This window comes from Dendropsophus ebraccatus, chromosome 12 (assembly GCF_027789765.1).
Source record: "Dendropsophus ebraccatus isolate aDenEbr1 chromosome 12, aDenEbr1.pat, whole genome shotgun sequence".
In the NCBI taxonomy this organism is placed as follows: Eukaryota; Metazoa; Chordata; class Amphibia; order Anura; family Hylidae; genus Dendropsophus; species Dendropsophus ebraccatus.
Window position 1 is genome coordinate 91,753,959 of NC_091465.1, and position 16,198 is coordinate 91,770,156.

At 53.0% G+C, this 16,198-nt stretch overlaps 1 protein-coding gene across 1 annotated transcript in view; it reads left to right on the plus strand.

Annotated features, from left to right (window-relative positions):
- The window catches only part of LOC138768856 (collagen alpha-4(IV) chain-like), a 44,049-nt gene extending 28,841 nt beyond the window's left edge, over positions 1-15,208 (plus strand). Inside the window, exons 7-9 of the mRNA XM_069946822.1 lie at positions 14,312-14,362; positions 14,440-14,490; positions 15,141-15,208. Coding sequence (XP_069802923.1) covers positions 14,312-14,362; positions 14,440-14,490; positions 15,141-15,208 — 170 coding nt within the window. The remainder of the gene's footprint in view (positions 1-14,311; positions 14,363-14,439; positions 14,491-15,140) is intronic.
- Positions 15,209-16,198: the final 990 nt, after the last annotated feature.

Here is a 16,198-nt window from a genome sequence, read left to right on the forward strand (position 1 = left end):
TAGTGCTTCCCAGTGCCTCCATACAGTAATAGTGTTCCCTGTGCCTCCATACAGTAATAGTGTTCCCTGTGCCTCCATACAGTAATAGTGTTCCCAGTGCCTCCATACAGTAATAGTGTTCCCAGTGCCTCCACACAGTAATAGTGTTCCCTGTGCCTCCATACAGTAATAGTGCTCCCTGTTCCTGCATACAGTAATAGTACTCCTCTTGCCCCCATAGAGTAATAGTGCCCCCTGTGCCTCCATACAGTAAAAGTGCTCCCTGTGCCTCCATACAGTAATAGTACTAACTTTACCCAATACAATAATAGTGCTCCCTATCCCTCCATACAGTAATAGTGCCCTCTGTGCCTCCATACAGTAACTGGTATAATCCCCTCTCCTGTGCCCCCAAGTAGTGATAATCTCCTCTTCTGTGCCCAGAAATAGCAAAAACTCCTCTTCCTGTGCTTCCCAGTACAGATAATCCCTCTTCCCCTGCTCCCTAGTACAGAAAATCCATCTTCCTTTGCCTCCCAGTAGTGATGACCCCACTTCCCCTGTGCTCCCCAGTAGTGATGATCCCCCTTCCCCTGTGCTCCCCAGTAGTGATGATCCCCCTTCCCCTGTGCTCCCCAGTAGTGATGACCCCACTTCCCCTGTGCTCCCCAGTAGTGATGATCCCCCTTCCCCTGTGCTCCCCAGTAGTGATGATCCCCCTTCCCCTGTGCTCCCCAGTAGTGATGATCCCCACTTCCCCTGTGCTCCCCAGTAGTGATGATCCACCATCCCCTGTGCGGCCCAGTAGTGATGATCCACCATCCCCTGTGCTCCCCAGTAGTGATGATCCCCCTTCCCCTGTGCTCCCCAGTAGTGATGATCCCCCTTCCCCTGTGCTCCCCAGTAGTGATGATCCCCCTTCCCCTGTGCTCCCCAGTAGTGATGATCCACCATCCCCTGTGCTCCCCAGTAGTAACGATGCCCCTTCCCCTGTGCTCCCCAGTAGTGATGAGCACTTTTTCCCTCAAACTGAGCTTATAGCGCATTTCTCCCCCTATACTGAGGCTACAGCGCACTTCTCCCCCTATACTGAGCCTAGAGTGCACTTCTCCCCCTATACTGAGCCTAGAGTGCACTTCTCCCCCTATACTGAGCCTAGAGTGCACTTCTCCCCCTATACTGAGCCTAGAGTGCACTTCTCCCCCTATACTGAGCCTAGAGTGCACTTCTCCCCCTATGCTGAGCCTAGAGTGCACTTCTCCCCCTATACTGAGCCTAGAGTGCACTTCTCCCCCTATACTGAGCCTAGAGTGCACTTCTCCCCCTATACTGAGCCTAGAGTGCACTTCTCCCCCTATACTGAGCCTAGAGTGCACTTCTCCTCCTATACTGAGCCTAGAGTGCACTTCTCTTCCTATACTGAGCCTAGAGTGCACTTCTCCTCCTATACTGAGCCTAGAGTGCACTTCTCCTCCTATACTGAGCCTAGAGTGCATTTCTCCCCCTATACTGAGCCTAGAGTGCACTTCTCCCCCTATACTGAGCCGAGAGTGCACTTCTCCCCCTATACTGAGCATAGAGTGCACTTCTCCCCCTATACTGAGCCTAGAGTGCACTTCTCCTCCTATACTGAGCCTAGAGTGCACTTCTCCCCCTATACTGAGCCTAGAGTGCACTTCTCCTCCTATACTGAGCCTAGAGTGCACTTCTCCCCCTATACTGAGCCTAGAGTGCATTTCTCCCCTCCTATACTGAGCCTAGAGTGCACTTCTCCCCATATACTGAGCCTAGAGTGCACTTCTCCTCCTATACTGAGCCTAGAGTGCATTTCTCCCCTCGTATACTGAGCCTAGAGTGCACTTCTCCCCCTATACTGAGCCTAGAGCGCACTTCTCCTCCTATACTGAGCCTAGAGTGCATTTCTCCCCTCCTATACTGAGCCTAGAGCGCATTTCTCCCCCTACACTGAGCCTAGAGTGCACTTCTCCCCCTATACTGAGCCTAGAGTGCACTTCTCCCCCTATACTGAGCCTAGAGTGCACTTCTCCCCCTATACTGAGCCTAGAGTGCACTTCTCTTCCTATACTGAGCCTAGAGTGCACTTCTCCCCCTATACTGAGCGTAGAGTGCATTTCTCCCCTCCTATACTGAGCCTAGAGTGCACTTCTCCCCTATACTGAGCCTAGAGTGCATTTCTCCCCTCCTATACTGAGCCTAGAGTGCACTTCTCCCCCTATACTGAGCCTAGAGCGCACTTCTCCTCCTATACTGAGCCTAGAGTGCATTTCTCCCCTCCTATACTGAGCCTAGAGTGCATTTCTCCCCTATACTGAGCCTAGAGTGCACTTCTCCCCCTATACTGAGCCTAGAGTGCACTTCTCCCCCTATACTGAGCCTAGAGTGCATTTCTCCCCTCCTATACTGAGCCTAGAGTGCACTTCTCCCCCTATACTGAGCCTAGAGTGCACTTCTCCCCCTATACTGAGCCTAAAGTGCACTTCTCCCCCTATACTGAGCCTAGAGTGCACGTCTCCCCCTATACTGAGCCTAGAGTGCACTTCTCCCCCTATGCTGAGCCTAGAGTGCACTTCTCCCCCTATACTGAGCCTAGAGTGCACTTTTCCCCCTTTTCTGAGCCTAGAGTGCACTTCTCCCCCTATACTGAGCCTAGAGTGCACTTCTCCCCCTATACTGAGCCTAGAGTGCAATTCTCCCCTCCTATACTGAGCCTAGAGCACACTTCTCCCCTCCTATACTGAGCCTAGAGTGCACTTCTCCCCCTATACTGAGCCTAGAGCGCACTTCTCCCCCTATACTGAGCCTAGAGTGCACTTCTACCCCTATACTGAGCCTAGAGTGCACTTCTCCCCCTATACTGAGTCTAGAGCGCACTTCTCCCCCTATACTGGGCCTAGAGCGCACTTCTCCCCCTATACTGGGCCTAGAGCGCACTTCTCCCCCTATACTGAGCCTAGAGTGCACTTCTCCCCCTATGCTGAGCCTAGAGCACACTTCTCCAGGGGGCTGTGTGACCAGGGACAGGGGGCTGTGACCAGTGACAGAAGGCTGTGACCAGTGACAGGGGGCTGTGACCAGTGACAGGCGGCTGTGACCAGTGACAGGGGGCTGTGTGACCAGTGACAGGCGGCTGTGACCAGTGACAGGGGGCTGTGTGACCAGTGACAGGGGGCTGTGTGACCAGTGACAGGGGGCGGTGTGACCAGTGACAGGGGGCTGTGTGACCAGTGACAGGGGGCTGTGACCAGTGACAGGGGGCTGTGTGACCAGTGACAGGGGGCTGTGACCAGTGAAAGGGGGCTGTGACCAGTGACAGGGGGCGGTGTGACCAGTGACAGGGGGCAGTGTGACCAGTGACAGGGGGCTGTGTGACCAGTGACAGGGGGCTGTGACCAGTGACAGGGGGCTGTGTGACCAGTGACAGGGGGCTGTGTGACCAGTGACAGGCGGCTGTGACCAGTGACAGGGGGCTGTGACCAGTGACAGGGGGCTGTGTGACCAGTGACAGGGGGCTGTGTGACCAGTGACAGGGGGCTGTGACCAGTGACAGGGAGCTGTGTGACCAATGACAGGGGGCTGTGACCAGTGACAGGGGACTGTGACCAGTGACAGGGGTCTGTGTGACCAGTGACAGGGGGCTGTGTGACCAGTGACAGGGGGCAGTGACCAGTGACAGGGGTCTGTGTGACCAGTGACAGGGGTCTGTGTGACCAGTGACAGGGGGCTGTGTGACCAGTGACAGGGGGCTGTGTGACCAGTGACAGGGGGCTGTGACCAGTGACAGGGGGCTGTGTGACCAGTGACAGGGGACTGTGACCAGTGACAGGGGGCTGTGTGACCAGTGACAGGGGGCTGTGTGACCAGTGACAGGGGGCTGTGACCAGTGACAGGGGACTGTGACCAGTGACAGGGGTCTGTGTGACCAGTGACAGGCGGCTGTGACCAGTGACAGGGGGCTGTGTGACCAGTGACAGGGGGCTGTGACCAGTGACAGGCGGCTGTGACCAGTGACAGGGGGCTGTGTGACCAGTGACAGGCGGCTGTGACCAGTGACAGGGGGCTGTGTGACCAGTGACAGGAGGCGGTGTGACCAGTGACAGGGGGCTGTGTGACCAGTGACAGGGGGCTGTGACCAGTGACAGGGGGCTGTGTGACCAGTGACAGGGGGCTGTGACCAGTGACAGGGGGCTGTGACCAGTGACAGGGGGCTGTGTGACCAGTGACAGGGGGCTGTGACCAGTGACAGGAGGCTGTGTGACCAGTGACAGGGGGCTGTGTGACCAGTGACAGGGGGCTGTGACCAGTGACCGGGGGCTGTGTGACCAGTGACAGGGGGCTGTGACCAGTGACAGGGGGCTGTGTGACCAGTGACAGGGGGCTGTGTGACCAGTGACAGGGGGCTGTGACCAGTGACAGGGGGCTGTGACCAGTGACAGGGGGCTGTGTGACCAGTGACAGGGGGCTGTGACCAGTGACAGGGGGCTGTGTGACCAGTGACAGGCGGCTGTGTGACCAGTGACAGGGGGCGGTGTGACCAGTGACAGGGGGCGGTGTGACCAGTGACAGGGGGCGGTGTGACCAGTGACAGGCGGCTGTGACCAGTGACAGGGGGCGGTGTGACCAGTGACAGGCGCCGGTGTGACCAGTGACAGGCGGCTGTGACCAGTGACAGGGGGTTGTGACCAGTGACAGGGGGCTGTGTGACCAGTGACAGGGGGCTGTGACCAGTGACAGGGGGCTGTGTGACCAGTGACAGGGGGCTGTGTGACGAGTGACAGGGGGCGGTGTGACCAAGGACAGGGGGCTGTGACCAGTGACAGGGGGCTGTGTGACCAGTGACAGGGGGCTGTGTGACCAGTGACAGGGGGCTGTGACCAGTGACAGGGGGCTGTGTGACCAGTGACAGGCGGCTGTGTGACCAGTGACAGGGGGTGGTGTGACCAGTAACAGGCGGCTGTGACCAGTGACAGGGGGCAGTGTGACCAGTGACAGGCGGCTGTGACCAGTGACAGGCGGCTGTGTGACCAGTGACAGGGGGCTGTGTGACCAGTGACAGGGGGCTGTGACCAGTGACAGGGGGCTGTGACCAGTGACAGGGGGCTGTGTGACCAGTGACAGGCGGCTGTGACCAGTGACAGGCGGCTGTGACCAGTGACAGGGGGCTGTGACCAGTGACAGGGGGCTGTGTGACCAGTGACAGGCGGCTGTGTGACCAGTGACAGGGGGTGGTGTGACCAGTGACAGGGGGCGGTGTGACCAGTGACAGGGGGCGGTGTAACCAGTGACAGGGGGCTGTGACCAGTGACAGGGGGCGGTGTGGCCAGTGACAGGGGGCTGTGACCAGTGACAGGGGGCTGTGACCAGTGACAGGGGGCGGTGTGGCCAGTGACAGGGGGCTGTGTGACCAGTGACAGGCGGCTGTGACCAGTGACAGGGGGCTGTGTGACCAGTGACAGGAGGCGGTGTGACCAGTGACAGGGGGCTGTGTGACCAGTGACAGGGGGCGGTGTGACCAGTGACAGGGGGCTGTGTGACCTGTGACCGGGGGGTGTGACCAGTGACAGGGGGCTGTGACCAGTGACAGGGGGCTGTGTGACCAGTGACAGGGGGCTGTGACCAGTGACAGGAGGCTGTGTGACCAGTGACAGGGGGCTGTGTGACCAGTGACAGGGGGCTGTGACCAGTGACAGGGGGCTGTGTGACCAGTGACAGGGGGCTGTGACCAGTGACAGGGGGCTGTGTGACCAGTGACAGGGGGCTGTGTGACCAGTGACAGGGGGCTGTGACCAGTGACAGGGGGCTGTGACCAGTGACAGGGGGCTGTGTGACCAGTGACAGGGGGCTGTGACCAGTGACAGGGGGCTGTGTGACCAGTGACAGGCGGCTGTGTGACCAGTGACAGGGGGCGGTGTGACCAGTGACAGGGGGCGGTGTGACCAGTGACGGGGGGCGGTGTGACCAGTGACAGGCGGCTGTGACCAGTGACAGGGGGCGGTGTGACCAGTGACAGGCGCCGGTGTGACCAGTGACAGGCGGCTGTGACCAGTGACAGGGGGTTGTGACCAGTGACAGGGGGCTGTGTGACCAGTGACAGGGGGCTGTGACCAGTGACAGGGGGCTGTGTGACCAGTGACAGGGGGCTGTGTGACGAGTGACAGGGGGCGGTGTGACCAAGGACAGGGGGCTGTGACCAGTGACAGGGGGCTGTGTGACCAGTGACAGGGGGCTGTGTGACCAGTGACAGGGGGCTGTGACCAGTGACAGGGGGCTGTGTGACCAGTGACAGGGGGCTGTGACCAGTGACAGGGGGCTGTGTGACCAGTGACAGGGGGTGGTGTGACCAGTAACAGGCGGCTGTGACCAGTGACAGGGGGCGGTGTGACCAGTGACAGGCGGCTGTGACCAGTGACAGGGGGCGGTGTGACCAGTGACAGGGGGCTGTGTGACCAGTGACAGGGGGCTGTGACCAGTGACAGGGGGCTGTGACCAGTGACAGGGGGCTGTGTGACCAGTGACAGGCGGCTGTGACCAGTGACAGGCGGCTGTGACCAGTGACAGGGGGCTGTGACCAGTGACAGGGGGCTGTGTGACCAGTGACAGGCGGCTGTGTGACCAGTGACAGGGGGTGGTGTGACCAGTGACAGGGGGCGGTGTGACCAGTGACAGGGGGCGGTGTAACCAGTGACAGGGGGCTGTGGCCAGTGACAGGGGGCTGTGACCAGTGACAGGGGGCTGTGACCAGTGACAGGGGGCGGTGTGGCCAGTGACAGGGGGCTGTGACCAGTGACAGGGGGCTGTGACCAGTGACAGGGGGCTGTGTGACCAGTGACAGGGGGCTGTGTGACCAGTGACAGGCGGCTGTGTGACCAGTGACAGGGGGCGGTGTGACCAGTGACAGGGATGACATGACATGTGCCCCCTGCTGCCACCAATGCTCATGTTTGGAACTGCAGGGTCCTGCCACAACAACACTTAGGGTAGCTTCACACACAGCGGATCCGCAGCAGATTTTACTCGGCAAATTCACCATGAAATCTGCTACGAATCCCTTGTCATTTGTTTTGAATGAGAAGACATACTCACATACACCACTTCCTGCAGGACATACAGCAGCTGATAAGTATGCAAAGACTGGAAATTAGTAAATAGAAGTAATTTATAATCATTTAAGTAATTTTAAATCATTTTAAATAGAACTTTCTGACACCAGTTGATTTGAATTTTTTTTTTTTACTGGAGTACCCCTTTAGGCTACGTTCACACTGCGTACGATTCCGTCCGCAGTTCTTACACCGCCGTACATGTGCGGCTGAAACTACGGCCGTGGGAAAAATCGACATGCGGCCGGATGCATACGCACCGCGAACATACGCCCGTAGTAGAGTTATGCTTCCCTAGCTTGTTTCGTAGTGATCTGAGGCAGGTCATTTACTTGGAAATCTTCGCCCAATAAAACTCACAGAACCTTTTGGATCGAAAAATCAAGTTCAATTTGGCTGAAATAAGTTCTCCGTACGGGACCGCATGGAAATCCACGGCCGTGAGTTGGAACATTTCCGTCCTCAAACAATGGTCGTGTTCATTTTTCACGGCGCCGCATACGATCTGGCCGTAAGCTCATACGTAGTGTGCATTGTGCGGCCGTATATCGTATACTTTCAAGCAAACGCATCAACCTCAAAACTATGTGCGTATATTCGCGGTTCGCACTACGGACGGAAACATACGCAGTGTGAACATAGCCGTAAGGTTAAGTATTGGACCATTTAGGTGGTCCAAGTTTAGACAATGCTTTTTCAACATGATAATCACCTGAGAATCCACTACAGGGACCCCCATATATACAGTAGCTGACATTACTGGGTTCAGCAATGAATCACTTTGCCTCAGATCTGCCAAGCAAGAGCTGATATTTTGGAGGAACTTTCCCCTCAGGCTAATGTATAAATCCAGAGCCCAGTACATATGGCTATCCAATGGGAATAACCCCTTTAAGGGACATCACCGTGCCTGCATGGTGACATAAGTATTATCTGTTAATTCAGAGAACTATGGGGGACTGTAGCCATGTTTCCTGGCAGCCCCACCAAGATATAAACAATTTTAGCATCATGATACACAATGCTGGGAAGTCTGTTATTCCACCCGGCAGCTTCACACTCCGTAGTTGGGGGGGGGGGGGGGGGGGGGGGGTTTGAGCCAAACTGAATGTTTGCCCCAGGTGCAGGAAAGACTAGCTACGCCTCTGGATGAGGTGGTAGAGTGTCAGCCTCCTTTTCAGAGAACTCGTCCGCCAGATCTTGGTATTCGGCCAGTAGGGGCCGGGCAACAACTTTGAAGAGTCTGACGGAGAAGTAGGAGTATTGATCAGAGGGGTCTTTAGACAACGACTGGGGCAATCCAGACCCCAACGCAAGATCTCCCCAGTCTTCCAGTCTAGGTTAGGGGCATGAAGCTGCAGCCAAGGAAGGCCCAACAAGATGCCCAAAGAGGAACTGGACAAAATATGGAGGGCAATGTTTTAAAGTGCAGCGCCCCCACTGAAAGTGTCACCGGTTCAGTCTGGTACTAGAAGACTTGATTGAGAGGCTGGCCGGTGACCGAGGAGATAGACAGTGGCTTGAGAAGTTGAACCAACAAGAGATGCCTCTTCTGGGCTAAGGAGGCCATGATAAAACTGGCGGAAATTATTGGAGCTGGCACAGTAAAGGCACAAGTTCTGCTTACGATGTCTAGTTCTCTCCTCTGGTGTCAACCAAACTCTCTCCACCTGCACTGGCTCCTCAGACACTGACGGAGACGAAGGAGTAGGTGGCATCTGGAAAGCAGGTGCCAACTGGAACCTCCTCCTCCCTCTCGGAGAACCAGACATCAATCTGAGTGGCCAGATGGATCAGGTCATTAAAGGAGGTCGGCAGGTCACGGCTGGCTAACACGTCCTTCACATGGCTAGAAGGGCCCTTCTTGAAGGTGGTAACCAGGGGAGCGTTGTTCCAGTCCAGTTCACCTGCCAGCGCGTGGAACTGAACAGTGGAATTGCCCACAGGCCAGTTCCCCTGTCGCAAGGAGGGCGGTCTCTGCAGAAGAAACTCAGGTTGGCTTCTCAACTACACACTGGAACTCAGAGAGGAAAGTCTGGAGATTAGCAGCAACCGGATCATCTCGGTCTCACAGTAACATCCCCTCCAAGAGGCTGATGACGAATGCCACCTTGGAACACTCGGTGGTGAACTGGTTGGCCAGGAGCTTAATGTGCATAGCGCACTCAGCAAAAAAAACCTCTGCACAACTTTGGGTCTCCACCATACTTTGTCGGGAGCGCGAGGCGTGAGGTGGAGACATCAGAAGGTGGTGGAGTTGCTGGAGGAGACTGCTGCTGGATCTGCTGAGACTATTGGGCGACCACTCTAGCGATCTCATGGATGTCAAGCACCATGTCAGGATCACAGTTGGAGCCTACTGTAAGAACTGGAGTCGTGAATCCGCTGTACAACCGCTAGCGAGGGCGTAAGCCGCACTAGGGAGAACAGTCTAAGGGGCCACTGGTCTTTACTAGAGCCTCGCTACCACTGGCTAGGCTTGCTAACAGTGGCAGGCGAGGTCCAGCTGGAGATACGTAGGAAGGCAGCAGAAATGCAGCAGGACTCTACGGTTTGAACCACAGGCACCAACGACGGGCAGGAACAATGGGCAGGAACAACGGATAGCTGGGACCACACACTAAGGAAAGCATGCAGAGGCTCCAGCAGGGAATGTCCGGACAGGTGCTTTATTTATAGGGGCAGATGATTGGTGAACTAAGCAATTAGGGGCGCATTGCCCCTTTAAATTTGTGGCAGTAAGCGTGCGTGTGCCCTAGGAGGCGCTTAGAGGGGCCAAAGCGCAGTGGTGCCAAACCTCAGCACATGGGTTTCGGCATCCTCTGCCAGACAGAGGATCAGTAGAGTGGCAGCGGTGGCCCGGAGCACGAGACGCCGCCGTCACCGTGACACACACCATAAAAACCTGTTCTATGTTTTTTTATTAAAAAAATCATGTCCAGCCAACTATTGACTTGTCTCTAATCTGCCTTTCATCTCCAAACTCCTAGAGCGTCTGGTCTACTCTCGCCTAACCCACTATCTCTCCGATAATTCTCTTCTTGACCCTTTACAGTCTAATTTCTGATCCCTTCACTCCACTAAAACTGCTCTCACCAAGGTGTCAAATGATCTCCTGAGGGCCAAGTCACAAGGAAACTACTCCTTGCTGATTCTTCTGGATCTCTCAGCAGCGTTCGACACTGTGGCCCGCTCCATGCTCCACTTCCTTGGCCTCAAGGACTCTGTTCTCTCCTGGTTCTCTTCCTACCCTTCTGACCGCTCCATCAGCGTATCTGGGTGTTATGCTAGACTCGGATCTATCCTTCACTCCCTATATTCAAGCTCTTGCACGCTCCTGTCACCTTCATCTCAAAAACATCTTCAGAATCCGCCTATTTCTCACCACTGAAACCGGTCAGACTCTGATCCACTCCCCTCTTGACTACTGTAACTCCCTACTAATCGTTCTTCCTTTATCTAAACTCTCACCTCTCCAGTCTATGCTTAACGCAGCAGCCAGGCTCATCTTCCTCTCCAGCCGTTACACTGATGTCTATCCCCTGTGCCAGTCACTGCACTGGTCACCCATTAAATCAAGAATTCAGTTTAAACTCCTCACCCATAAAGCTCTCCACAACTCTGCCCTCCATACATCTCCTCCCTCATCTCCAGAACTCTGCCCTCCATACATCTCCTCCCTCATCTCCACAACTCTGCCCTCCATACATCTCCTCCCTCATCTCCACAACTCTGCCCTCCATACATCTCCTCCCTCATCTCCACAACTCTGCCCTCCATACATCTCCTCCCTCATCTCCAGAACTCTGCCCTCCATACATCTCCTCCCTCATCTCCACAACTCTGCCCTCCATACATCTCCTCCCTCATCTCCACAACTCTGCCCTCCATACATCTCCTCCCTCATCTCCACAACTCTGCCCTCCATACATCTCTTCATCTCCACAACTCTGCCCTCCATACATCTCCTCCCTCATCTCCACAACTCTGCCCTCCCCATACATCTCCTCCCTCATCTCCACAACTCTGCCCTCCATACATCTCCTCCCTCATCTCCACAACTCTGCCCTCCATACATCTCCTCCCTCATCTCCACAACTCTGCCCTCCCCATACATCTCCTCCCTCATCTCCACAACTCTGCCCTCCATACATCTCCTCATCTCCACAACTCTGCCCTCCATACATCTCCTCCCTCATCTCCACAACTCTGCCCTCCATACATCTTCTCCCTCATCTCCACAACTCTGCCCCTCCATACATCTTCTCATCTCCACAACTCTGCCCCTCCATACATCTCCTCCCTCATCTCCACAACTCTGCCCCTCCATACATCTCCTCCCTCATCTCCACAACTCTGCCCTCCATACATCTCCTCCCTCATCTCCACAACACTGTCCTCCATACATCTCCTCATCTCCACTACTCTGCCCTCCATACATCTCCTCCTTCATCTCCACAACTCTGCCCTCCATACATCTCCTCCCTCATCTCCACAACTCTGCCCTCCATACATCTCCTCCCTCATCTCCACAACTCTGCCCCCCCATACATCTCCTCCCTCATCTCCACAACTCTGCCCTCCATACATCTCCTCCCTCATCTCCAGAACTCTGCCCTCCATACATCTTCTCCCTCATCTCCACAACTCTGCCCTCCATACATCTCCTCATCTCCACAACTCTGCCCCCCATACATCTCCTCCCTCATCTCCAGAACTCTGCCCTCCATACATCTCCTCCCTCATCTCCACAACTCTGCCCTCCATACATCTCCTCCCTCATGTCCACAACTCTGCTCTCCCCCATACATCTCCTCCCTCATCTCCACAACTCTGCCCTCCATACATCTCCTCCCTCATCTCCACAACTCTGCCCTCCATACATCTCCTCCCTCATCTCCACAACTCGGCCCCCATACATCTCCTCCCTCATCTCCACAACTCTGCCCTCCATACATCTCCTCCCTCATCTCAAGAACTCTGCCCCCCCCCATACATCTCCTCTCTCATCTCCACAACTCTGCCCCCCCATACATCTCCTCCCTCATCTCCAGAACTCTGCCCTCCATACATCTCCTCCCTCATCTCCACAACTCTGCCCTCCATACATCTCCTCCCCCATCTCCACAACTCTGCCCTCCATACATCTCTTCCCTTATCTCCACAACTCTGCTCCCCATACATCTCCTCCCTCATCTCCACAACTCTGCCCCTCCATACATCTCCTCATCTCCACAACTCTGCCCCCCATACATCTCCTCCCTCATCTCCACAACTCTGCCCTCCATACATCTCCTCCCTCATCTCCACAACTCTGCCCTCCATACATCTCCTCCCTCATGTCCACAACTCTGCTCTCCCCCATACATCTCCTCCCTCATCTCCACAACTCTGCCCTCCATACATCTCCTCCCTCATCTCCACAACTCTGCCCTCCATACATCTCCTCCCTCATCTCCACAACTCGGCCCCCATACATCTCCTCCCTCATCTCCACAACTCTGCCCTCCATACATCTCCTCCCTCATCTCAAGAACTCTGCCCCCCATACATCTCCTCTCTCATCTCCACAACTCTGCCCCCCCCATACATCTCCTCCCTCATCTCCAGAACTCTGCCCTCCATACATCTCCTCCCTCATCTCCACAACTCTGCCCTCCATACATCTCCTCCCCCATCTCCACAACTCTGCCCTCCATACATCTCTTCCCTTATCTCCACAACTCTGCCCTCCATACATCTCCTCCCTTATGTCCCCTTACCATCCTTCCCGTGCTCTGCGTTCTGCTAATGACCTTACACCTCTTCCATAATCAGAACCTCTCACTCCCGCCTCCAAGACTTCTCTCGTGCTGCACCAGTTCTCTGGAACGCCCTACCCTAATACCTTAGACTCATACCCAATACTCAATGTCTTAAGTGTGCCCTGATTACTCCTCTCTTGAGGCTTAGGGCCCTATTCCACTGGACGATTATCGTTCAGATTATCGTTAAATCGTTCGAATCTAAACGATAATCGTTCGGTTGAAATGCAGTTAACGATTAACGACCGAACGAGAAATCGTTGATCGCTTTAAAAGACCTGGACCTATTTTTATCGTTGCTCGTTCGCAAATCGTTCGCATTGAATAAGACATCGTTCGGTCGTTCGCAATAGATACGAATGCAATAGCGAATAAATAGCGAAGAAAAAACGATCGCAATTACGATCATAAGTAACGATTATCGTTCAATGGAAATGAGTGAACGTTTTCAGGTCTTTCGCAATAGTGGTCGTTTGAGATCGTTAATCGTTAATGATATGCAAACGATAATCGTCCGGTGGAATAGGGCCCTTATAACATTCCCTAATCTTGTTTCCCCTTCTGTTGTCTCCTCACTTTCTACTATATCTTCGATGGTTCCTGCACTTTATACGTTTCTCCTGTAACAATACATTGGCGTGTAACTGGCTTGTCCAGCTCCTTCTATGTACAATGGCCGGACCAGGGGCAAATAAAGCACTTGTGCCTCGTGTTACCCCCAGTTCATAGTCTGTATACTCTCGCGAGCTAGTCTCAAATTTATGATGTATTTTTATTTATTCTAATTTAATTTTATCATATGTATTTGTATCCTCTTTACTGTGTATATAAAAAAAAAACGCTACGGAATCTGTTGGCGCTATACAGATAAATATTATGATTAATAGTAGTAGTAGTAAACCATCTTTTCAAATAGATTGTACCAACTCAGCACGTTAAGGTGACCCCAGAGAGTTGTTTCCTATAAGCAACGGCCTCTCTTGGACTATAAGTCTATAAAACTGGTCATACAGGATGCAGGGGGTATGTGCGCTGAGTCCTGACACTTGCAGGACTTTTGTGTCACATGTATGTTTGTGTCACATATTCATAAATACATTAAATGTTTTGATTGCTTGAGTTCTGAGTGTTCAAACTGCGGCAGATGAGGAGAACTAGCAGGGAGAGGAAAGCACAGCAGCATGGCCATCTGCCTGCAGGTCCAGAACACTCACACCCCGACTGATCCGAACATTCCCTATGTATAAGTAACGCCTGAAAAGTCTTTTCTTATTACAGCTATCCTTCACCTTCTTAGAATTACGCAGGTGCTCACAGGCGACAGATTTACTGCTCTTCAAATTCTGCTGAAGGATTTTGAAAAAAGGAAACTCCCTGATTTCTTGATTTTTTCTTTGTACATTTCTATAGTTGGATTACCGGGAACCCCAGGAACATCGGGACAGATCACAGGAGGGATAAGTGAGTGTCACACACAATAAGATATAGGTTATACAGTAACAGAAAGAAGATTGATGGATTATTCTGTATTTCTGCAGCCGGATATCCTGGGACCCCGGGAACCCCAGGGACCATCACTGGAGAATGGAGTGAGTGTCTTGTTATAAGGAAATCCATAGAGAGAGAATTGGTTGTGTTACATCTAGAGATAATGGAAGTGCTTGTCTGATCAGCGCTCCACTCATCAAGTCGGCTCCATGTCCTGCTGGGAAACTGGGAGAAGTTTCCAAGGATTGGATCCAGCTTTTCCCGGCATCCTGGGAGGAGTGGTAGAGAGTTCCCAGCCATGTGGTATATACCCGGTCACTTAGCCCTGGAGACAGTATACAATGATATCAGTTGTAGCAATGCTGTACATCCCCACCTCATTCCTCCATTACTAAGCAGGGACTTGTTATTAGACTATAAAATATCTATCACTGACCCCCTTAGAAGTACCCCGGTACTCATTGCCACCAGGGCTACCGGAAAGATGCTCCAGGTCTGATAATATGGTAGTATTAAGGTGAGGAGGGCCAAAATCTATGGACCTTCCTAATGTGCTACTACTAGGCTGCTGCTGCCAGCTCTTATCTGGCTGGTAAGGATATGGCTGGGGAGATGGGGCTATGATTTTCCTTAAAGTGTCACTGTCATAGAAAATTTTTGTAAATTTTTTTAAATGTTTCGTTCAGTGAAAACATCTCTTTACATTATTTTTGCCTAAAGTTGATTCATGATCTTTTGTCACTTTATAAAGATGAAATTCCGGGAACCCCGGGAACCCCAGGACAGGTGACAGGAGGACTGAGTGAGTGTCTGACATAATAACACATAGATTACACAGTAACGTCATCTCACCTGTGATAGGTGGGGGGGTTTACAACACATTAGGATGTATTTTATTGTAACAGGTAATAAATGTTTAGTGAAAAACTGTGGAAGAAAATTTATGAAAGGAAATTTATAATTTTTTTTTATATAATTGATGTAGTTGGATTACCGGGAACCCCAGGAAACCCAGGACAGGTCACAGGAGAACTGAGTGAGTGTCTGGCACCATAAATTATATGTTACACTGTAACGAAATCCCATGTGTGATGGGAGGAAATTATTCCAAAGTTTTATCTATATTTAGTAAAAGCAAAGTAATACATCATTTCTACAGATGTATCACCAGGAACCCCAGGAACCCCAGGACAGGTGACAGGAGGACTGAGTGAGTGTCTGACATAGTGATAAAGAAATACATTGTTCTTATGCACTCTTCACCCAGTCACAGCACATCTTTGATACTCTGGAGATAGGAAGTCACATGGTTGGAGGAAGTGTAGAGTTCTTTCTGTGTTGGACGTTGTAGTGGAAGGACGTAAGCTAGAACGCTTCCTACAGTGGTCCCTCTGGGCCCTGGCTTTCTGCCAGGTCCCCTTACCCTAACTAGTACAGTCTTAGCCAGGTTTCTGTATGGTGAGGAGGCAGGACAAGACGCACTTAGTAGTTGCTGTTCAGTAACCTCACTAGGCACTATGCAGTGTTAAACCCCTTACAGGAGAGGATAAGTCGGAGACAACCGCAACCCACGCCGTGGACTAGGAGAGTCACAGTGCAGGACAGCATCCACTAAAGCCAAGGAAGCTAGGAACTGACCCAGTGGTCAAAACACGGGCACAAGTATTCTCTTCTTCTTCTTCTTCTTCTTCTTCTTAAGTATCTCTCTACCTCATCCTCCAACATCCTGGCAGAGCACAGTACTACTTGGGTTGGCACTCTCACGACATCCTCCTCTCTGCTACTCTGATTCTTTGTATCTCTCAACTC